Source organism: Pelodiscus sinensis, chromosome 1, assembly GCF_049634645.1.
Source record: "Pelodiscus sinensis isolate JC-2024 chromosome 1, ASM4963464v1, whole genome shotgun sequence".
Lineage (NCBI taxonomy): Eukaryota > Metazoa > Chordata > Testudines > Trionychidae > Pelodiscus > Pelodiscus sinensis.
This window is the reverse complement of record NC_134711.1, coordinates 101,082,407-101,106,810: the sequence shown is the minus strand read 5'-3', so window position 1 is coordinate 101,106,810 and position 24,404 is coordinate 101,082,407. Positions and strand designations below refer to the sequence as shown.

General features: G+C 44.4%; 1 protein-coding gene across 6 annotated transcripts in view; it reads left to right on the top strand.

Moving 5' to 3' along the window:
* Positions 1-24,404, top strand: part of TRIM24 (tripartite motif containing 24) — a 114,869-nt gene that overhangs the window by 81,904 nt on the left and 8,561 nt on the right. For 5 of the 6 annotated variants that reach the window (XM_075939513.1, XM_075939505.1, XM_025178951.2 and 2 more), the window contains 8 exons: positions 2,381-2,548; positions 5,728-5,907; positions 7,706-7,841; positions 9,328-9,400; positions 17,202-17,370; positions 18,220-18,533; positions 20,491-20,623; positions 22,497-22,571. In XM_075939513.1, the coding sequence (XP_075795628.1) occupies positions 2,381-2,548; positions 5,728-5,907; positions 7,706-7,841; positions 9,328-9,400; positions 17,202-17,370; positions 18,220-18,533; positions 20,491-20,623; positions 22,497-22,571 (1,248 nt within the window). The remainder of the gene's footprint in view (positions 1-2,380; positions 2,549-5,727; positions 5,908-7,705; positions 7,842-9,327; positions 9,401-17,201; positions 17,371-18,219; positions 18,534-20,490; positions 20,624-22,496; positions 22,572-24,404) is intronic. The other variant, XM_075939521.1, reaches the window with a different exon arrangement.

The window sequence follows — 24,404 nt, the reverse complement described above, 5'->3', positions numbered from 1 at the left end:
TTTCCTTGTAGGTGCTCCATACCCACCCTCTGCTCCGGGCTAACACAGTCCAGTGTAGAGACGGAACGGAGGGAATGGCCACCAACGTGTGTGTAACTGTCATTCTGAGTGATTACACAATAGCGCAGCATGCTCCAGTGGCTGGGGGACTGCTACCAAAGATCTCCAGGCCATATGTACAGCGGCGCTGACACACCTAAGTGGAGCACCCACAGGGATACATCTTGAAGAACTCCAGTTACTGCACAAGGTGAGTAACCTTCCTTTATGCACTTACGTCCCCTTCATTAGTTTCAAATATGACTGCAGTTGGTATACTTCCCAAGCTGCCATTCCACAAATTTCATGATGCAGTGGCAGCCCACGGTAGCACCTTATCTGCTATGGTGGACAAATCATCAGATGTTTTTTCCTCCCTTTCTCTGAAGACAGGACCATTATTACTGATGCCTCCTTATTAGATTGGGAGGACAATATGAACAGACACACAGTACAACTGCTTGCATATCTCCAGAGTCCAGAATGCATGTCAAGATCCTGGAGTTGTGAGCAATCTCTTCATTCTCTTTATAGTCACCATGTCCATGCGTCAAACAACATTACAGCTGTCTTCTACATCAACAGGCAAAGAGGAGCAAAATCAGTCTCCCTCTGAAGAGAAGTGGTCAGCCTTTGGAACTGGAGTATCAGCGATCAAATCACCATATCCGTAGCCTACCTTTTGTGGAAGCAATATGTGCTTACAGATTCCTTCGGCAGACATTTCATCATTGATCAGAAGCAGGAGCTTCACCAGTTGGTACTACACAATATTTCTTCTCTCTAATTCCAGTCAGGGAACTGTTTGCTTCTGAAACAACCAGGAAATGCACTACTTATTTATTGCACCAGAGGAGCATTAGGTCATCCTAGGGTGACAATCTGCTTCTTCCCTATTTGGACCAGTTCATTTATTCCTTCCCTCCAATACTGTTCCTGCTGTAAATTTTCTATACAGAATCCCAGGAGGATGGTACATAGTCATCCTGATTGTCCCTTCTGGCCCAGGCAGTTCTGATTATCCCAATCTTGTACATGTCATCCCAACTTCTAGTCATTCTCCCATTGTTCTTCAAGTTCCTGTCCCAGTGGAGTAACAAGTTCAGGCATCCTGATCCATGTCCACCTCCATCAGGCCTCTGTATTTGGATGGGTATCATCCTGAGAATGTTCATACTCCACAACCATAGAGTAGAAACGAGTCTATTAAAAAATTCTACCTAGCTAAATGGAAGCACTTCTCTTCTTGAGCACATGAAAGAGGCATCCTTCCAGAGGCTATTCTCCCAATCTTCTTGCACTGTATTCTGTCTTTGAAGGCACCAGGTTTGTCTGCCAACTCTCTTGTAATTCAATTGGCAATGATCAACATGTGCCATCCACTTTCACACATTCACTGACCGGTAGATTCTGGAAATGCCTAATAAGAACCTTCCCACCACTTCAGAAACCTTTTTCTCTAGTGAGATCTAAGCTTTGTTCTCTCTCTACTCATGAGGCCCCACTTTGAGCCTTTAGCTACTTGATCCATGTCCCTTTTTTCCATAAATGTTCTTACCATGACATATCTTCAACAGGGATACCTCCTAGACATCTGTAAAGCAACCACATGGGGCTCCATTCACACATTTGCAAGACAACATGCATTGAGGAAGGATATTTCTGCTTTGAGAGGGTGGAGCTCTGCTCAGCCCTGCCATCTACATCCTTGAACCCTCTTCCTACTTAGGTACTGAGTGTCTGTCAGTCACTCACAGTGAAATGCAATAGGGACCATTACCTCCTCCTCTTCTTCTTAGGGTTACTTATGTGTAGCTGGAAGTTTTTTGAGATGCATGGTCCTTATCTATATTCCACTCTGTCCTCCTTCCTCTCTGCTTTGAATCTTAACTGATTTGTGGTAGAGAAGGAATTGGAGAGGGGGTTGGTCTACTCCACTCTTTATCCCCCTCAGTCAGAAGCGCAAAATGAGCTAGGATGCATATGCAGACCAATTGACAGTGCTTTCAAATTCTTTGGTTCCAAGCACTTGGTGCTCTTGCATAACCCACAGTGGAATACAGAAGAGCTTCTAGTTAGAGATAAGTAACCTCCTCTTACCACATAATTACATAATTTGCCTCAGTGATTAGTTCAGATAGAATAATATTTTACTTGTCAAGATGCATCAATGCTGAGAACTGATTTCATCTTACATTTGAGTGAATGATTTAGTACTATGTCATGTATTTTAGAAGTTTGAAATTGGACGTTGAGGAAAGGGGTGTGGGGTTTTTTTTTTTTGTTTGTTTGGTGTCAGTCCTCAGACAGCTTACTGAGGATTTTTGTCTGTCTCTTCCAGCAACCACCTCCACGCTTGATTAACTTTCAGAATCACAATCCAAACTCTAATGGGCCAGTTCTTCCTGCGCAACAAATGAGATTTCCCCCAAACCAGAATATACCAAGACTAACAATAAAGCCCAACCCATTACAGATGGCATTCTTGGCACAGCAAGCTATTAAACAGGTAAATATTCTCCACTCACCAACCCAAAAATAAAAACGGAATCCTATGACTATTCATTTTATAACTTACATTCATTACTTTTCCAGGTTGGCTTTACAGTAAATATATTACTATACTACCATGTAATCCAGTAGTTTCAACCTATTTACCAGTGTGGGCTGAATGCATACAATATATAATTCCATATATGGCCCAAAGGATATCTTATGTATAGGTATGTCGTGATTTGGTCGCAAGCAGCCCACAGGTTGAATACCAGTCATCTGTCAATGACAAGATACCTGATATTTTTTTAAACAAGTTAATTGTCAAGTCCATTCCAACTGCTTTGACTAGAGGAAGTGTTAGACTTTGTCTACACAACATGTAACTTCAGTATAACATTGTTTTCAGGGTGTGAATAAATCCTACCTGTGAGCAATGTTAGTTTTACTGATCTAAGCACTGATGTAGACAGCACTATCTTTGCTGCCTCTCGCGGAGGCAGTAGTTACTAAGTCAGTGGGAGAGCTCTCTCCCCTTCACTTAGAGCAAGGTGAATGACTGGTCAGTCCTAGGGAGGCTACCACTCTATTAGGATTAGCAGGCTTCCTGCTTGTCTCACCCACACACTGCTGGCCCATTCCCAGAAGCAGCCAGCGTGGTTCATGTGTTTGGACAGGAACTGAGGGGCAGGAGTTTCTGCATGAGGCAGGGCAGGCAAGGAGCCTGCCTTAGCTTCGCTGCATTACTAAGCAGGAGCCATGCATGGTAAGTGCCACCTGGAGGGAGGCTGTGAACCAGCCCCCCCCTCTTTCCATAGCCAGCACCCTATATCCCCTCCTACAACCCAAGCCCCAGCCCTTACCCGCACCTAAAGTCAGCACCCCATTCCCCTGCCCCAACCCTGACCCTCCTCTGAGACAGCACCCTAAGCTCCTTCCCCAGCCCTGACACCTCCTGCACCATGAACCCCCTTCTGTACACTAAGCACCTGTCCCAGCCCTGACCACCACAAGGCCAGCATCCATACCCCCTTCAGCTCCTCAATCCTCTGCCCTAAACCTGAGTGCCACCCTCCCCAACCAGCACTCCACATCCCCTTCTGTATCCCAATCCCCCTTCCAAACTCCGACCCCTTGGCCCAGTCCAGTAAAAGTGAGTGGGGAAGAATGAGATGCGGAGGATGAGGGAATTGAGTGAGCAGGGTGGGGCTTTGGGGAAGGAGTGAGACTTCAAGGAAAGGGACAGGTGTATCTTCATTTTCCCTTTAATTTCAGAAAGTGATCTTGGTCATAAAAAGGTTGAGGACCAGTGGCGTAGAGCATCTTCACTACAAGCACTGCTGCAGTGCAGCTCTTTTAAGTTGTGTAGTGTTGATGTGTAGCCTAAGTGTATTATGGTTTAAATTGGGGTGGGGAATGCCTGGATCTGGCCCCCAAGGCTTGGGGCTCCCCAGCATTGGGGTGCTTGCAGTGACACCCCAGCTCCTGCACTGTCCTATCATGGGGCTGGAGCACACAAAATCATCTAGCCTGGGGGTCAGCAGCCCCCGACCCAATAAACGTTCCCCACTCCTCATTTAAATGATTGCTTTATTTTATATCTTTCATAGCATCAGTAAACAGGGAAGTGCCTGGTGATAAAACTGTAGCTGTCATTAGGTTTTAGAGCAGTGGTTCCCAAACTTTTGGGCATCACGCTCCCTTTTTGATTCTTGAGAAGGGCCTCACCCCACATAATAGCAGAAAACTTCTTGAGCAAAAAAAAAAAAAAAGAAAAAAAAAAAAAGCACTGACTCGGGCTGCAAAACAAAAATAGCAGCAAAATGGGGGGAGTGGGGGAGTAGGGTCGCCAGCAGACCAGGGAGACGGGAAGCAAAGCCGGGGAGCACATGGGCAGCGGACAGCCCAGACGCGCCGCGGCTGTCCCGCTGCCGGCGTCCTCAGAGGCTTTGCTCCCAGTCTCCCTGGTCTGCTGGTCTCCAGCAGACCAGGGAGACGCGGAGCAAAGCCGCGGAGGACCCGGGCAGCGGGACCGCGGTGCGTCTTGGTCCGCCGCCTGCGTCTCCCTGGTCTGCTGGGGGGAGAGGGGCGCAGCTAGTAAGCCCCCCCCCCCCCCCCCCCCCCCCATCCCCAGCAGACCAGGCTTTTCTCCAGACACCTGTGGTAGAGCAGCTGGGGCGCTGCCGGTTGGTCCCGCAGCGCCACTCTGGGCGCTACTGGACCAACCCGGCAGCACCCCAGCTGCTCTGCCCCAGACGTCCCCAAGTCAGCCGCTGCTGAAACTGACCAGCGCTGACTACAGGAAGCCCGAGGCAGAGTTGCTCTGCCCCAGGCTTCCTGGAATCAGCCGCTGATCAGTTTCAGCAGCAGCTGACTTGGGGACGCCTGGGGTTCTTAAGTTGAATCTGTATGTAAGTCGGAACTGGCGTCCAGAGTCAGCCTGTTGAAATTGATCAGAGGCTGATTCCAGGAAGCCCGGGGCAGAGCAACTCTGCCTCGGGCTTCCTGTAGTCAGCCGCTGGTCAGTTTCAGCAGCGGCTGAATCTGGACGCCAGTTCCAACTTACATACAGATTCAACTTAAGAACAAACCTACAGTCCCTATCTTGTACGTAACCCGGGGACTGCCTGTACATGATTTAAGGCTTTAGAAAGAGCATTTTGCCACCATAGAAATGAATGAAACACTGCTCTGTGACCTAAGAAATGGAATAATAGTGCCATGTCTACCTCGCTCACGTGAGTTGTATGAAAGAGAAGATCAAGGTGGTTTTACAAGTCCCATTAAATCATTTTAAAAATTCCAACATCATTCTGCTGTCCACTTAAATAAAAGTACCTAATTTACAGTACCGAATATATAGGAGCAGCTTTTCCCATTCAGCCCACTGTTGGTAGTGCATTTATTTCACTATCCCTCTGCAATATTGTATATGTTCGCACATGTAAATACTAATACAGGTTATCAGAAAGAAAAAATAATTTTAAAACTCATACATTTATCTTATTTCTCTTTCCATTTTAAGTGAATCATGATTTGAAGCTAAAGAGCAAATGTGAATTTCAGTTCTAATTTCAACTCATTCTGCTTTTGTGTTGCTGCTTGCTCAGTTCAAACATGATGTCAATTTATGTAATATGTGTCTCCTGCTATTCAAAAGAACAATGATGAATTCTAATTGGTTTTTTTTTTTAGTGGCAGATAAGCAGTGGACAAGCTTCAGTTGCCCTGTCAACTGCAAGCAGCACTACATCTACCCCTTCTAGTCCTACAGTTACTAGTGCTGCAGGGCATGATGGGAAGACATTTGGTCCACCTATGATTGATCTGAGTTCTCCAGTGGGTAGTTCCTATACCCTACCTTCTCTTCCTGATGTAAGAGTAACACACAAGCAATTGTTTAGTTTTTATTGTAAAGTGATGTTACTGTTTGCAAATGGTCATCAATAGAAAGGTCTTTTGAGACTGAAATTCTACTCTTTATGTAGACACGTACTAGCTTTCATCTGTCATTTTCTTCAGTTGCTCCCAAAAATATGTGTGTCCTCAGCTTCGGTCATCAATACCCATAATATGAAGTATGCACTAGGGATATGAAAGGCTAACCAGTGAACTAGCAAGCCTTACGTTGACTGGTTCCAGTTAACCAGTAACCGTGGGGGCTGGAGCAACTCCCTGCAGGGGGCCTGCCACAGACAGGGACTGCTCTTATCTGGAGTAGCCTATCTCTGTGGCAGGCCCAGGTGCCCCACAAGCAGGGAATGTTATGGTGGGGGCTGGGAGCCCAGAGCCAGTGGTAGCCCCATCCCCATTGAACCAGTGGTAGCCCCATCCCCATTGCGGGGTTGGAGGCAGGATTCCCACAGGCTGTGGACTGCTCCAGCCTAACATTTAACCATTAACTGATTAACTAGGATTTGCCATTCCTAGTAAGTGTTATAAATCTAGGGTTTCAGTCCTGAATTTTCTGTATAATTGAAAGTCTGTCCTATGTAGATGTTAACATACAGTTGTTTTTCTTTCAGTTCATTCAGTGTTTTTTCCCTATGGCAGAGAATAGGAGTTAGGAGCTCATCTCCCATAATTTGTATATGGTAGGAGGGAAAGGCGTGTCGTCCTGTTTCTTATCTGGTAAATTTTGAACAGGAATACGTCAAGAGTATTGCTACTACGTTATCCGAGAGCCAAATTAGAGATTTTGCGCTTTAAGCAATCTACTTCACTGTCAAAAATAAGAAAAGTGCACTTAAACAGCTCTTAAAAGTTTATGAATAACTGAAATTTCATGCCTTTAAAATGGATGAATAGCAAATAACCCTGTTACTTTCTCCTGTCTCCAGGTCCCTTCTGAGTTGCTCTAAGATCTTGAATAGCCTTTCCATCTTGTATTTTTTTTTACTAAAAAACATTGACAGGCATTGTGATAACAGTATAATAGAAACAGGATAAATCATCGTTTTAAATTTTGAATATACTTAGTTAACGTATACAAAATATATCCCATTGTACAATCATAAACACGTAATTTGAATTTGTGACAAGAAATACTTTAATAGTGTCAGTGGCTCTGTTCCACAAATGTATCATTGAGTAGATGCTATTGAGTAGCCCTGCACTAATGCATAGTAGGCATCAAAGGTCAGTGTAGCTGCTAGTGCAAGGTGCAGCTTGCCACATGAATGCTCTAGAAAAGTATGGCTAGAAAATCCAAATCAGTTTAGGGTGAAGCACTCTTATTTAGTGTAGTAATGCTTCAAAGGCCATTTATCTAATTCTGCAGCATGTGTGTCAATTTCAGTGGCCTAGGTTGATAGATTGGAATTAGTTTTGCTCTAAAACAGGTTTCCGATCAGATTTCATGTATCATGGCTGGCCTTTTCACTAAATACGCATGTCTTCTGGCCAGGATGTACTTCACATATGTGGAATGTGTAGAGTTGCTTATTGGGTAATTCCTGAATTAATTCTTTGAATTATATATATTATATATAATAAATATACAAGTATATATTATATTATTTGAATATATTTGCATATTCTTTTTCAATTAAATGAAATAAAGGAGCATGTTGAAAGAGGGTGTGAAACCGCAACCCTAAGATGGTCTACAATATGATTATATTGATCAAATTATTTTTGTTTTAGGAATAATTGGTTTTCTTTTATCTTTTAGATTGAGTGTTCAGGAAGCATTACATTGGATAACATTGTCAGGAAAGATGGTATTGTGGAGCAGAATCAGCCAAAACTCCCTTTAAACAGGACTGTCCAGTCACCCAATTCATCTGTGCCATCTCCAGGCCTCTTGGGTATGGCGATTAACCTAATTTAAAAGATGTAGTGGGGAATCTAGTATTTAGGCATTTTAATCCCTGATCTGAGGTTCCATTTATCAATGTAATGTATTATATACATTTCAACTTAGAAAAGAGGAGTCTAAGGGGAGGATATGATAGAGGTCTATAAAATCATGACTGGTGTGGAAAAAGCGAACAAGGGGAAGTTATTTACTTGTTCCCATAACATAAGAACTAGAAGTCACCAAATGAAATGAATAGATAGCAAATTTAAAACAAACAAAAAGAAGTATTCTTCACGCAGCACACAATCAACCTGTGGAACTCTTTGCCAGAGGATGTTGTGAAGACCAGGACTTTAACAGGGCTCAAAAAGAACTAGATAAATTCATGGAGGCTAGGTCCATCAATGGTTATTAGCCAGGGTGGGTAAAAATGGTGTCCATAGCCTTTGTCAGCAGCTGGAAATGAATGACAGGAGAGGGATCACTTGATTACCAATTCTGCTCACTCCCTGTGATTGACCACTGTTGGAAGACAGGATACTGGACTTAGATGGACCTTTGATCTGACCCAGTATGGTCGTTTTTATGTTCTTAATAATGCCTTTTAGCTTATTACAAACACTGACAAATTCAAGGCAAGGGGGGAAGATTCCATGATCAAATGGCAGATGAGGGCTGACTAAGAGTTTTAGCATTGTGTGCAGAGATGATTAGATTTTAGAGATGCTATGGAACAAAAGTGCGCAAATCTGCCTTCCTGGGGGGGTTGCAGCACTTTGATCCAGGCCAGCCGGTATTTTCTTTTCCTGGCTCGGCGCCCAACGCACATGCAGCAGGGGTGGGAGGGAATGGCAGGGGCGCAGACCGGTGCTTTAAATTAAGGGGGCCACAACAAAATGTCCCCAGGGTTCCCTCCTCCCCCGGACATCACAAATGAAAAAAGGTTGAGCATTACTGCTATGGAGGAAAAAGACACAAGTTTTTGATAGATGTGATGTGAAGCTCTAGACAAAGAATGGAGTTAGTGTTGACCAAAGTTATGAGCCTATATGATATAGGGATGTGAAGGTTAACCAGAAAATATCACCCGGTACAGTTAACCAGTGGCGGCTGGAGCAGTCTGCTGTAGGCAGAAGGCTGCTTCAGCTCCGCGGTGCCTGCCAGCGGCAGAGGTGCTCTAGCATGGCCTGAGCAACTCCCATCCACAAGGCCCGGCCCAGCACACCACTAACAGGGGTGCTCCAGCCCTGCCAGAGCAGTCCTTGTCCGCAGCAGAGGGATCCACTCTGGCTGGGCTGGAACGCCCCCACCACCTCTTCCCCCTGTTTAATCAATTAATCCATTAAACTTGTTTAACGGGTTAATTAATTAAACAGGATTTTACATCCATAGTATGATAAATATAATGGTGATAATGTCTATTGTGACAGAGTTAAGGAGCACAGAGCGCTTATAAGGGAAGATCAAATGTTCCTAATTTCATCTGTTTTTAGGACCAGTAACTGTGACCAGTGTACACCCTCCAATTCGCTCACCCAGTGCCTCCAGTGTTGGAAGCAGAGGCAGGTAAGCAGACCAGTTGAAAACATAGTGTCCGTCTTGAACACTATGCTTTGACAAGTATTTTCACCAGTTGTGTTGATTTGCCATGTCACTTCCTCTGAAACTATTTCTGATGACTTTATTGTAGTACTTTTCAAGGTCTAAAAGTGCTAATTTCATGTCTGATTCATTAATGGCATATTAAAGACTTGTAGTGTGTTAAACGTGATAGCTACGAGACTACTTTATCAGATATTTTGGTAACCATGTACTATAAATAATGGAGTTAAGTTCATGATATTTATACAGCTGGTTTTTTTTTTAAACCTGAATCAGAAAATCCTCACTGAACCATAAGTAACTTCAGATTTGAGAAATTCGCTTTTAAACGTAACACAATTAAGTGAGTACTAGATATTTAGAGACTACAAAAATAAATGATGGAATATTCAAGAAGGAATTGATAGACGATGTTGTCTGCAGAACAGGTTTGTTAATGTGTTCCAAAATCAGGGCATACAATTAATACAAAGTTAATTTTTTATATTGAGAACAGTAGAGAAAGTATTCATGTTGCTGGAAGTGGAAATTGAGATACCTTTAACAGAATATTTCTTGTTCTGTTGTATTTATATAGTAAAAATAATAAGACCCTATATCTTCTTATGGTGTCCAAGTTAGGTTATATTTATAAATAAATTTTGAAAAACCTTAGATGTCAGAGTAAGATTTTGCAGACAAAATAAATAAGTTCTTCTAGTGCTTGCTCATGTCCATTCCAAGTAGGTGTGCGTGCATGGAGGTTGGAGCTTCCCCCCCCCCAGTGGTACTCGTTGGGCCAGCCAGGGAGTATATATACTCTTGACGGCCAATCCTCTCAGTTCCTTCTTACCGCCTATGACTGTAGTTGGAGCATCTTTGACTTCTCTGCAAGTCTATCCTCGGCTTCTATATGAATCATTTGTAGTGTTGTTTTTAGTGTTCCAGTAGTTGGTAGTTACTAAATAGTTGCAAAGTCAGCAGGAGTTCCTGCATTCTCTCCCCTTCTGGGGCAAGGATGTTGGGGCTGCACTGGTTCAAGTATTGTTCCAAATGCTTGAAGCCTATGCCCTGTGGCGATCCCCACAATGCTTGTCTGAAGTGTCTGGGAGAAGGTCCCCTTGCAGATAGCTGCAAGATTTGTTGGGGCTTTAAGCCCAGAACCAACAGGGAGAGATTCCAGACTCAAGCTCCTTCTGATGGAATCTTCTCTAATCCCCGGCACCAGAGTCGGCACCAGTAAGTGTGCGAGGGCAACGGGGCCCTCGGCAGCACTAACCAAGGGCCCCTCATCTCAGCACCACTCTCAATTGCTGATTCTAAAGAAGAGGAGGATATCGAGGGGAAGGTCCCCCTCGAGGCATGGATGTAGCATGCTGCACCTGGAGGGACACTCTGAGCCCCAGTCCCTTGATGCTCCTGCACTGTTGAAGTGCCAGTAGAGCTTGGCACGGGGAGCGAGTCAGGCAGAGGACATACCCATGCAGGATGTCCAACAGCCTTTAACACAGCTCAGGATGTTATCGAGCTAATGTCGTCCCTGAGTTTGGCAACAGCTATGAAGGCCGTGGACACTGGAAACATCCCAGCACTGGATGTGGTGGCCAGATGGGCACAGAGAGCACCAGTGGCACCATCTGTTGCCCCACCCAGCCACACACTAGAACAGTCACTAACGGTGCAGTCTACAGTGCTGGGGCTGTCTATGGAGTAAATGCTGCAGTCTGCACCGATTCCACAGCGGAGAAAGCCTGCAGCGATGGCAGAGCGCATACCTCGGCATCGATCCCTGGCACCGTCATCAGTGGAACCTCCCTGGTCAGTGTCCGACTACTCCTCCAAGTGAGAGGCCAAATTGTTGCACTCAAGAACCTCTTCAACTTGGTCCCACTCTTGGCACCAGTCTTATTCTTGGCACCAATCATGGTACCGTAGCCCAGCGATGTAGTAAATCTGGCCCTCCTCTCTAATGGCAGCCGCAAGTGCAATGGCCCTTTTGGACACTGACAGCTCCAAGGCACAGCTCCATGCACACATACTTCAGGGGCACTCCTTCAGCCATACTGCTCCCAAAGGCCCCAGCCTCACAGTGGTCATAGCCTGCAGAAGCAGGTAAAAAAGATGACCTGTAGAGGGCAAAGAGTCCACAATGCAGGGGCCAGCCCCAGACCCACCCCAATGGGCTGATGCACAGTAGGAGTAGTTCCTGCTTCGGGATCCTCATCATGATTGCTAGATGGCACCCTTACTCATCCTGCACCATCTATGTTTGCCATGGACATGAGAGCGCACCAGGAGCTTCTCTGCAGTATAGCAAGCAACCTGGGGGTCTAGGCCAAGGAGGTGGCAAAGGATACCAATCTGGTGGTGGTTCTCCTCACAGTGGATACACCAGCCAGGCTGGTGCTGCCACTCAACAAAACTGTGGCAAAGTTCTCAAAGAACGTGTGGCATACCCATGGCTCCATACCACCAATCCAGAAGGGGATAGAGAGGCATTACTTTGTCCTTCAATCCGGGCACAAACACTTATACGGACAGCTGCCCCCAGGGTCTTTGGTTTCCATAGGGAAAGGCAAGGCCAACCGGGACCCACACCACAAAGCAAAGAGCCCCAGAAATTGGATTTCCTGTGCAGAAAGGCATACTGTATGGGGGGCTGCGGGGAGGCTACAGTTACACATCACCAACCAACAGGCAATGCTGAGCAGGCATGCGTACAGTACCTGGACAGCTGTAGAAATATTCAAAGAACTCCTCCCACAGGATTCCCGTCAGGAGTTCAGAGCGTTGTTGAAGGAGGGCACAGTCATCTCTCATGTGTCTCTGGATGCCGAAGACTCTGCTGCCCAGACAATTGCCATGGGCATAGTTATAAGGTGCAGCTTGTGGTTGTAAGCGTCCATTGTCCCTCCAGACAGAGGTGCAAGACACAGTTCAGGACCTCCCATTTGAGGGGGCTAGACTTTTTCCAGTCCCCAGACAGACACAAAGCTTCATAGTCTCAAGGATTCAAGGGCTACCCTAAAGTCCTTGGGCTTCCACATGCCCAGCCCCAAAGAGATGCCCTGTAGAGACACCCCTAAATACTATGCCCTCGTCACAATTCTACCAGCAGGCGCATAGGCCAGACTCCAACAGGAGGAGAGGTCACAATAACAACAGGAGAAGGGACAGAAGGAGATGGAGATCTGACTCCGAGCGTGGTTCAAGCTCTCCTCCCAACCAGCCCAAGTCAGGGTTTTGAAGATGCATCTGAGGGCAGAGTTCCAGTCCCTATACTAGTCTCCCCATTTGGAAATCATCTCTCCCCCTTCTACCATGCTTGGTCCCAGATCACTTCAGACTGTTAGATACTGGACATGGTAGGAGTGGGATATTCTATCCCATTCCTTTCCCTCCCGCCTTCCTACCCCTTGTTTCCATCCCTCTTCAGGGATCCTTGAACACCTCTCTTGAGCACCTTTTAAAACAAGAGGTGTTGTTGCTAGGAGCAGTAGAATTGGTTCCTGAGGAGTTCAGGGGAAAGGTTTCTATTCCTGGTACTTCCTATTCCAAAATCCAAGGGAGGTCTCTCGATATGAGAACTGGGCGCCTTTATAAGAAAGACGAGATTCAGAATGGTCATATTGGCATCCATTATTCCCTCCTTAGAGAGAGGAGACTGGTACACTGTCCTTGACTTAAAAGTTGCTTATATTCATGTCTCTGTGATCCACTCACAAAGGAGTTTCCTGAGGTTCACCACTGGGGCAGGCCATTTCCAGTTTTCAGTCCTCCTCTTTGGCTTCTCCATGGCCCAACTAGATTCCACCACAGCTGTGGCTTTCCTCCCCTGGGCCAGGTTTGTGGCAATAAGAGACATCATCACAGGGCTCAGTCTCACCTCTTACAATGGCCAGAAATTGTATGAGGCTGCTGGGCCATATGGCAGCATGCATGTATATGGTGCAACACACCAGGTTACACCTCCTCCCCCTGCAAGCATGGTTGGCATGTACTCACAACCCAGCCTGAGCTCCAATGGACATAGTGCTCTCCATGCCTGGGGACATCCTGCATTCCATGGACTGGTGGCTGCAGGAGGAGTTGGTTTGTGTGGGCATCTCCTTCACCAGACAGAACCCGTCGGTGCAGCTGGTCACAGATGCCTTGGACATAGGTTGGGGAGCGCACCTTTCGGATCTGCAGACACAAGGTATGTAGTCCTAAGTGGAGTGTATAAATGTCAGGGAGCTCAAGGCAGTCCAACTAGCCTGCCAGGCCTCACCTGAGAAACAAGGATGTGTTGGTGCAGCAATGTCCTGTATCAACAAACAGCTTGTTGTTCTCCCCTGTGTCAAGAAGCCCTGCTCCTATGGGAATTTTGCATTGCCTCCAGATGAATATTGTGGGTGGTGTACCTCCTGGGTGGGGACCTGGAACATCCTGGCAGACTGGCTCAGCAGGTTATTCAAGGTGCATGAGTCGTTCCTCAGGTGCTATATAGTTCTGGATATTTTCCTGCACTCACTAGACTTCAGGAGAGCTCTTGCGTTTTACGTAGAAAGAACAAGACCATTTTGTAAATCAGCTCAACTTTTTATTTATAGAAGAAAGGATGAGAGGTCTCCTGGTATCAGCCCAGTGTTTATCCTCCTGGATCACGTTCTGTATCAAATTATGCTATGATCTCACCAACAGGCCAGCACCTCCTCTTACTACCCATTCCACTAGGGCATATGCCTCATCTATGGCCTTCCTAGTGCAGGTGCCCATTCTCGTTATTTGTAGGGAAGCCACTTGGTCTTTGGTGTTCACGTTAACTATGCTATTGCACAGCAGGCCAGCGATGATGAACCCTTTGGTAGAGCTGTGTTGCAGTCCATAGCCACATAATCTCCTACTCCACCTCCAGTGGCTGATCTAGGGCGTCACCTACTTAGAATGGACCTGAGCAAGCACTCGAAGAAGAAAAAACGGTTACTTACCGCTCATAACTGTTGTTCTTCGAGATGTGTTGCTCATGTCCACTCGAAATACCACCCTGTCTCCCTTTCGTCGGAGATTGCCAGCAAGAAGGAATTGAGGGGGTGGAGGATCAGCAGGGGTATATCTGCATCGATATCGAGTTTGCCACTCCAGGGGGCTCCATCGCTGGCTCAGCAGGTACCATTGCGGCGAGGGTGTGAGAGAGCTTTGACATCTGTGCATGTGGCGTGCAAATGCCTCCATGGAATGGACATGAGCAACACATCTCAAAGAACAACAGTTACAAGAAGTGTAAAGAACTTTTTTTTAAGTTCAAGTGATTATCCGTGTTTGAGCATCATTTGATTTGCATGTGCCTGTACACCTGTTTTCCCCTCTAACATTTTCCATTCTTGGGCATGTTGAATTTTATTTTGGGCAGATTGAAACTTATGTGCAACACCAATTTTGAGGTTGTGTGTGGATGTGCACTACTAGTATAAACAAAAAACCTAGATATAAATATATATTTCAAACAGTTGATAGATATGGAAGAAGAAAAAATATTAAAACAAGGGATAATTAACAGAGTAATGCTTCAGATGTTTATTTAAAAATCAAATTTAAAAAATTGGAGTACATGCATTATCGTCCTTTTTAACAGCTCATGCTAGTAAACACACCAAAATGGGGCATAATGAAAACATATATATAAATAAATCAAAGACATGACCACGAAGTAAAAGCATAAAAAAATGCATCAGATATTTACAACACTCCAAAAAAGATCTGTTAATCCTTTCTTACTTTAAGCCATTCACAGCTATGTAACAAAATCTGTAGTTTTGTTAGTCTACAGTACCACTCGCTTTTTAATTGTTTGAAGTTACAGACTAACATGGCTATCCTTCTGAGACTGAAATGTCATCATGCAAATGTCATGAGCCTAGGCCTTTTCCTCCACTGTTCATTCACTAAAGCCTGAATTCTTATCTACAAAAGCAGTGTAAATGCTTTACAATAGAAAAACACCAAAACAAATTAAGTCAGATCCTGCATTAAGATCTGCTAATGTAGATTTTCTCATCCCTTCTTACTTCCACGTAGGGAGACAGATCCAGAGCAAACAAACCACATTTTAGTCCAGGCTTTCTATCATCTCCGGGCAGATGTCCACCTGTTAAACTAATCATGGCCAAAATCAAGCTCTTGATATCAAAATCCCTCTTGATACTAGGTGAAAAATATTTTATAGGGCTGTCAATCGATTAACAGCATGATTAAATTTTTTAAACAATAAGATTCCATCTGCCGCCTCCCCCATGCTCCGTGTTGTGCTGCCCCCTTTGAAACGCCCCTGCAGCATTTCAAAGGGGCAGCGCTGCGGGAGCCCGGGATCAGCTGTTTTCTCCAGTGCAGCATCCTGTTCTACTATGGGACCTCAATTTGGAATTAAATGCATTAAGAGAGCCCACTTTAAAACCTACTGAAGTTGGGTTGCTCCTGCATCTGTCCGTCAAGATTTTGTTTCTTGCAGCAAAAACGTTGACCAGAATGGCTGGGGAATTGGGAGCCCCTGTGGTTGATCTATTTATAGCAGGGCTGGGCAAGAGGCTGTCAGTGGGCCAGATCCAGCCCACCTAGCACTTTCATCTAGCCCACAGCAGCTCCCAGTTCAACCCCAATCGTTGCCTAGGAATGAGGCGCGAGCCCTTTCAACTCCTGCTATTTAAAGGGCTCACGTTTTCCAGGCAACATGCTAGGGGTGGGGCTGGGAGCTGCAAGCCCTTTCAATTGCTTCTATTTAAAGGGCTCGCGCCTTCTGGGCAACTGAAACTGATTAATTCTGTACTGCTGCTCCTCAGCATCTTCTTCCATAGTGAGGTACTGCTTGGGAGTCTCCTCATGTGGTGCACCCGTAGGGACATGAACTCAAAGGAGGAAGGGTTACTTGGTTTGGGCAGGTGTAATGTCACTATGCAGGCTCTGCCTTTCCACTTTCCTATCCTCTCTGCCCTGCAGTCTTACCAAGCTCAAAAATGGAGAAGGAAGTTTAATAAGATGGTCCACTCCTCCCTCTATGCCTCCTCATGCCCCAGTACGACAGCCCACAGTGCAGGTGCAGACCCAGGCTCACTGAAAGTTCTCCAGTTGAGAGTGCAAATTAAATTGAAAATCCATTATAACTTAAGGTTATGAGATCCTTTTTCTTTTTATGATTCTGCACAAAAGCAATGACATGGAACTTGATTCTGAGGGAAGAACAGTCCCAAATTTACCTTCTGCTGTGCTAAGAAAGTCTTAAATAAATGTGCTTCCCAGACTGTATATAGTCCATTGTGTGGTGCCTAATTTCATTAAGTGGACCTTGCTGGAATTACACTTACTTCCCCCCAAAAGTAACTGTTCTCTCAAAAAATATTGCTCTTTTTATGTTTTGCTAAAATTTGTATTAGGTGGAATTTAATGAGAAGTGCATTTTTAGGACCTAAAAAAAATGCTGTATTCCAAACCTCTGACCTAGAGAAAATGAAACTCTGAGCAATTCTGTAGTCTTGGGATTAAACTACCAATTTTTCCTCTTTTATCATCCTATTTAAAAACAAAAGTAGATATAAATTCTAAACCTCAGATTTTGTTTTATGCTGAATAGTAGTCTAGCATTAAAATGTAGAGAATGGAAAATACTGTAGAATTTCAGGGCCATGATTCTTAAATCTCTAGAAAAAGTGTGATTCCTCCTCCAAAAGCACTGTGCTATCTTGAAAGGTTCAGATGATGTCCCAAATATTCATTGTTAATTTCTCTTCTTTCTGCATCTTCTCCTCCTACATAGTTCTGGCTCCTCCAGCAGGCCACCAGGAGCTGATTCTACACACAGAGTCCCTGTAGTCATGTTGGAGCCAATCAGAATTAAACAGGAGTCGGGTACATCACATGAAAACTATGATTTCCCAATTGTTATAGTGAAGCAAGAAACTGATGAAGACTCCCGGCCTCGGAATGTAATATTAACAATAATAAAGAATCTCTTCTGAGTTTGGGGTTGAGGGAGAGTGTTTTGCATTTGTTGGGAATAGAATAAATTACAAATATTCTGTTAGTTACTCTTAAGCCTTAACTTTGAGAGAGACCTAATGTATTAGTAGGGCAGTTGGAGGGTATTTTAAGAGATCCCAGATTCCAAACAAAGTTATAAACTGGGATGACTGAACAACTAACATAATCCGACTACCATAGTCTGTGTAGACCTGGGAGGCAACAGAAAGTTTATAAATATTATAAGCGCCTTCATATGGTGGTTAGAGATTTTGCTACTACTAATGCAGTATGCTCAGTTTTAGGAGTGCTACACTTATTGATCACCAGAAATGTATTATTATTATTATTTATTGGAAGAAGTTTCTTAAATGTCAGAGCTAGCCTACTTTGGTCCTGTTATACTAATTTGCTGTGTTAAGTTTGCTGAAGCCATAAGAGTTACAGTTCTTGTACAGAGATTGTCACAAGAATGGCCGTACTGGGTTAGACCAAAGGTCCATCTAGCAAAGGATCCTGTCTTCTGACAGTGGTCAATGCCAGATGCCCCAGAGGGAGTGAACAGAACACATAATCATCGAGTGATCCCTCTCCTGTCATCCATTTCCCAGACAATGGTTAGGGACACCATTCCTACCAATCCTGGATAATAAATATTGAGGAACCTAACCTCTATTAATTTATCTAGTTCTTTGGGGGCATAACTAACAATGCATGTTGAATTGTGTTTCTATCTTTAGTGTGTTTATGCACTGATATTATACCTGTCAGTCTGGTATCTAGATGTATCTTAGCTATCTTTGTGTTACCTACAGACCAACTTTTCAAGAAGTATACTTACCTCACTGCTATTGGATGGCAATCATAATACCACCTCTGATAAAACACTCATAAGAACAGATGCTCCAGATAGCACAGGTGATCGCCCAGGGCTACTTCAGGAAAATACATCCAATGGGAAGACTGCATGGATGGGTGTCCCTCACATTGGAGACGGCAGAAAAGAGGATGACCCCAATGAGGACTGGTGTGCAGTATGTCAGAATGGAGGAGAGCTCCTGTGTTGTGAAAAATGTCCTAAAGTATTCCACCTTTCTTGTCATGTTCCTTCACTGATGAACTTTCCAAGGTAAAAATGACCAATGAATTTTATCCAAACCTTGCTGACAACCAATCACCTTGGGTTGTGAAGCCAAGTACAGGATGTTTCTACCCCAGAAGACGATTCTTAACATTATATATGTGCTCTACATTTTATGTTGACATCATTCATGTTGCTCATGGATGTGAATACCTCCCCGTCCCTCTGTAGTGTACAGCGCTATGTTGGCCAGAGAGCTTCTCCCACCAATATAGCTACCTCCTCTCACAAAGGTCATTTTATTACGCTAACGAGAGACCTCTTTCATCAGCATAGAACATCTTTACAAGACACATGCAGTGGTGCTTCTGCATCAGTGCAGCTGTACTCTTCCAGCACTGTATACATAGAGAATCCCTAAAATATTTTGAATCAGTGAAAAGTAGCATTTAACTAAATTTGAGTTGTATAACCTGAACGATCTCTGCTACTAAAACTATTATAAAATGCTGCTGGTTCTTGGCAAGATCATTTGTATCTGGACCATCGATTATTCTGTGTCCAAATAATTGGGCTATTAAAGCACCATTATAATAGAATCCTTCAAAGAAAATGGAAACTGATTTGATATTTTTAATTTTTAAAGAAAAAATACTTCCTGTACAATTTTAAACCTGAGCCACATCAGCCATAGGCCACAGTGCTTGCTGTCCTCTGGTACTATTTTAAAAACTACCCCAGTACTGAAAAAGAAACAAGACTAATCTTAATAGGCCTTGATTGGCTTGTTGGATTGCAGCTACTCAATTTGCTGAGTCCAGTTTGAACAATCAGAAGGTTAGAAATAGTTTTTTTTATTAAGTATAAATGGTATCTAGAAATATATGAAATAGTCTAGCAGCACCTTAAAGACTAACAAAACATGTAGATGGTATCATGAACTTTCGTGGGTACAACCCATTTCTTCAGATGACTGGAGTACAGTATTAAAAGTCCACATCCAATAATAAATAAGGGAGTGAGTGTGTGTGTAGAGGGGGAAGAGGAAGAGGAGAGGGGAAAAAGGAAAAAAGAGAGAGAAATAGTGAATTGGATTGTTCAAGTTACAAGAAACTAGTAAGAACAATTTGCACCTCTATAAATACAGCCGGTCTCTGACTTACGACCACCTCCACTTACGACCATCCGCACCTACAACCAAAGTGGTCATAAATGCGGTCCCCAAGTTACAAATGTGATCCGCGCTTACGAACAGCGTGGTCGCCATGTAACTCAATGGGATCCGAGTTATGAACACTTCGAGTTATGGCCAAGTGTTTGGTCCGTTACTCATTCGTAACTCAGGGACCGGTTGTACCCATTGTTTGGTTCCTTGGTTAAGTCATTAGGATGTGGAAGGTAGTTGTAGATTGTTGATAATGGAAAATGACCTCTCACTCTCATCATTCCCCTGCCATTTAGAATTTCCCCCCCCCCCCAGGAATAAGTGAGTTGCGGGGGGGGGGAGCTGAAATTGTTAATGGAAAAACTCCAATCCTTCAAAAGCTTATAGGGTAATTTCTAATAAGAAAATGTACTTCCCTCAGGTATTTCTGAATTTATTTTGCACTATGCCTGTACTATTTTCATCCCTGAAAGTTTTAATTTTTTTCTCTATCCTTCTTACACTCCTTCAGATGGCCTCCTAACAACTGGATCTGCTATTAACATTTCAGTTTAATTTTTGTAAACCCATCTGAGTGGTTTCAGAACTAGTGGAAATGGATACTATTTTTGTGTTAAACTATTTTAAAAAATAACTCCAGGAACATGTGAGCTTTTCTTCCAAAGAGATGTCCCTTTACCAGCCTTATCATCTTTTTTTGTTTGTTTGTGGTTTTGCAACCACCAAAGAAAAGGGGAGGGAGAAATAAATTTGTCCAAAGGTATCTAGAATCCCTCTATTCAAGACTATGTACCTTTATTAGATGCCCAGAGTAATACATGTGTTTTCCCCTTTGTTTAGAGGAGAGTGGATTTGCACATTCTGTCGGGACTTGTCCAAGCCAGAAGTAGAATATGATTGTGATAGTCCCAATCAGGGCTCTGAAAAAAGAAAACTAGAAGGTTATATGGGATTGGCACCAATAGATCGTCGGGTGAGAATACAGTTTTCATTCAACCAGTCTGCTTGTCTGGTCATTTTGTGAATGCTGTTTTTGATATGTTTGATGGTAGAAATAAGAATTTACTAGAGGATTTCTAAGTAAGCTCTGATAATTTAGCAGTATGTTTAAAATATGCCTGCATGTTTTATAAACTCTTGGAAGAGATTAGGCATGGTCTACTGTTCTGAACCAAGACTGAAAGCCAAGAATCACTGAGTGCTCTTCTATTGTGTTGAGTAAGATGTTAAATATCTTTCTTTCCCTTTCCTGTTGCAAAGGCTGTCTTTTCATTTATAAAGCACTACGAAGTCTTAAATATTCTTTCTCTGTTGAGCTGCTGCATATCCCCAGTATTGACAGATGCTCTGGTGTCACAGTTGAAACAGTAGAAATCTGCTTGTTGTGCTCTCCCTTTGTGGCTTTGAATATTAGAGGTGAAGCTGAATAAAAGAGGGTATGGTATGTCAGTAAACCTCTGTTCCTTCCAGCATTATGTAGAACAGAAACCTGGCTTGATCTCTTTGAACATTCATTTTACAGTAAACTTCTGATAATCCGGCACCTTTAGGACCCAGGGGGTGCCGGATTATCAGATATGCCGGACTATCAGAAGGGGGGGCTATGAGGGGTCTGGAGTGGGGTGGGAGGGGATGCCACCCCAGACCCCTCATAGGCCCTGCCTTACGATAGTCCGGCTCTGCCCCAGGCGTCCCTGATTCAGCCACTGCTGGTCAGTTTCAGCAGCAGCTGAATCCGGCATGCCTGCAATAGAGCAGCTGGGGTACTGCCCGGTTGGTCCCGTAGCGCTGCCCCTCGGGGCTGCAGGACCAACCCGGCAGCACCCCAGCTGCTCTTCGGGACGCCTGGGGCAGAGCAGCTGGAGTGCTGCCGGGTTGATCCCGCAGCGCCGAGGGGCGGTGCTACAAGGCCAACCCCGCAGCACCCCAGCTGCTCTGCCCCAGACTTCCGGATTCAGCATGGTCAGTTTCAGCAGCTGCTGAATCCCGACACCTGGGGCAGAGAACCTGGGGTCCGTCCTTTGGCGCTGCGGGACCAACCCGGCAGCAATCCAGCTGCTCTGCCCAAGGTGTCCCCAAGAGCAGCTGGGGTGCTGCAGGGTTGGTCCCGCAGCCCCGAGGGGCAGCGCTAGGAGACCAACCCGGCAGCACCCCAGCTGCTCTGCTCCCGGCTTGAGCCAGAGCCGAGCTGCCGTGGCCCTTTAAAATCAGCGGGGCCATGTCATGCCAGCGTCCTGGCATCTGCCGCAATCCCACCCTCTGGCTTGAGCCCCACCTCCTCGCGCCGGAGCTACACACAGGCAGCCTGGCACTGAGAATCACTGTGCTTCCTCCGTCCCGGCAGCGCTCCACTGCTCCACCCGGCCGGTGGATCGGATAGCGCCACGCTGCCTGTAGTGCGGGCTTTGGCCAGCCTGTCACAACTGCCCACCGGGCCAGTGCGCCCCTGCACTCGCCAGCTGGTAAAATGTAGTCGCCATGGGCGAGTGCATTTGTCGAGCCCTGCCAGTTAGTAACTCCTTTATATGAATTTAAAGTAATTACTGAGGACATAATTTGGCCAGAGCATAATGAGGGGTGGTGGTAGCTCCTGGCAGAACTGTGGCCCAAGCAGGGTACACTCTTTGATGGCACTGGGGGGGAGGGAGGGAGACAATTAGGCTTCTTGGTAATGTTGATTGACTTGCTTTCTCTAAAAGTCTGACATTTTCAAGTGTGCTTGATTTTTCTTTTTCGGGCCAGGGAAGTATTAAACATTTGCTTGAATTTTTAGCATAGTAAATTATCAAAGGTAAAATCATAGCATTCTCTAATACACAGGCATTCTTCTCTTTTCTTATATACAGAAGTGTGAAAGACTACTGCTGTACCTCTACTGCCATGAAATGAGCCTGGCTTTTCAAGATCCGGTTCCTCCTACGGTATGTACATTGTTATTTTTGCCTTATAAAGGAGTCAGAACACTTGACATCAGCATTTACTGTTCCCAGTAACAAATCCATCATCAGGAGAGTAATATACTCCAGATATTTAATGTACCAAATAATGTAGGGTAGAGATAAAAGATTGAAACTAGATGCATAGAATTTCCATGCTTATTGAATCCAAGCAGAGATTAAGGTGAGACTTAGTTACCAGTAGCAATAAATTTACAAACTTTATAGTAAATCATACAGTACATCTTTAAATTCGTATATCATGAAACATGACTTAACCCTTAACGTCTGCTTTACCCACTTTGAGTGTTGCTTCATTCTTTTGAAAAGGTTGGTAGTTGGCACATCATTGAATTGCATAATTAATGGTGCTGTTAAGCATCTATTTTCATTTAATAGCAATGAAGTATTTGCTCTTGTAAACTCAAAATGAACAAGAGGCTTAGTCTACCCTAGAGGTTCCCAACCTTTTTTATACCGCAGACTGGCAAACCCATTCACAAACTTTTGGCGGACCGGTAACATTTTCTTTGCATATTTTGCATATTCGTTATGCAAATAATGAATGCACAAATATGAAAATAAAATGTTACCCGTCTGCCAAAATATGTACCTCAGCCCTAGCCCCCAGAGCTGCAGTGAACAGCCGGTTTCAGCTGCAGTAGTTGCCTGCTGCGTGGTGGCTCAGGAGGCCAGGGTGTACTCTGGCCCCGAGAGCCACTGTGAACAATTGGCTTCAGCTCTGGCAGCCACCAGCCATGCAGATTAGCTGGTATGGGCAAGGGCTGGCAGTGTGTCGTAGCCTGGCATCCAGTGGTTCACGGCACCGGTCCATGAACCAGTGGTTGGGAACTACTGGTCTATAGTGCCAATGTATGTCAGTATTACTAAGTTATAGTGAGTGATATAGTTATACTGTCTTACTGTTGTTTACTCTGAGAATTCTCCCATTGACATAACCACCACTTACTGGGAAGATAGCATTCTTATAGCAATAGAAGAAGCTCTCCTTTCAGCATAGGTACAGTGGCATGGCACAGTTGCACCACTGTACCGCTTAGTTAGGTTTATTTGAGCCTTCAGGGTAGTCTTTCTGTAATATCAGTAGTACAAGTGCATGCTTAATTACACAGTGTGGACTACATCTTGAAATTCTTCACCGATCTGCTTAAATTGGGGATGGGAGGGAAAAGAATGGTTTCTGGTTTGTAAATCTAATTGTTGCATCTAATTACAAAGAAAGAAAAAATTGCATACCTTGGAAGCTGCTTTTTGAATAAATCCTGATTTCAGTTTGCTTACTTGTCTTTTGCCTCTTTGCCTAAGAGTAGTGTGCAGAATATGTAATTGCATAATGTGCTGTGCTGGGCAGTATACTAGTCCCAGTCACTAGATTGAAGATTTGTATTGGGAGTTATCAGAGATGCTGGTAAATTGAGCTTTTTGATTAAGTGCTGGATAAGAGCTTTTACATAGCTTTTATACTTCAAATGCATCTTTAACTGGTTATACTAGGACATGTCTGTACTACAAAATTAATTTGACTTGCTAGGTTGTCCTACAGCAATTAAATCAGTTATTTGTGTCGAAAGTATGTTCCTGGTGAGGACGTGCACCTCTAACTCAAGTGGGGCATTGTAGGGTACCAACGGGCCGTGAAAGGCAGCAACTAGCAGTGTAAGCAATGGTGTGTGTACACACACTGGGTTCACCAAATTACATCAACCTAAGTGCTACAGCTCTCACAGAGGTGGAGCTATTAAGTTATCATAGTGGGTGAGTTAAATTGATGGGAGGAAACTTTTAGTAAAGACACTT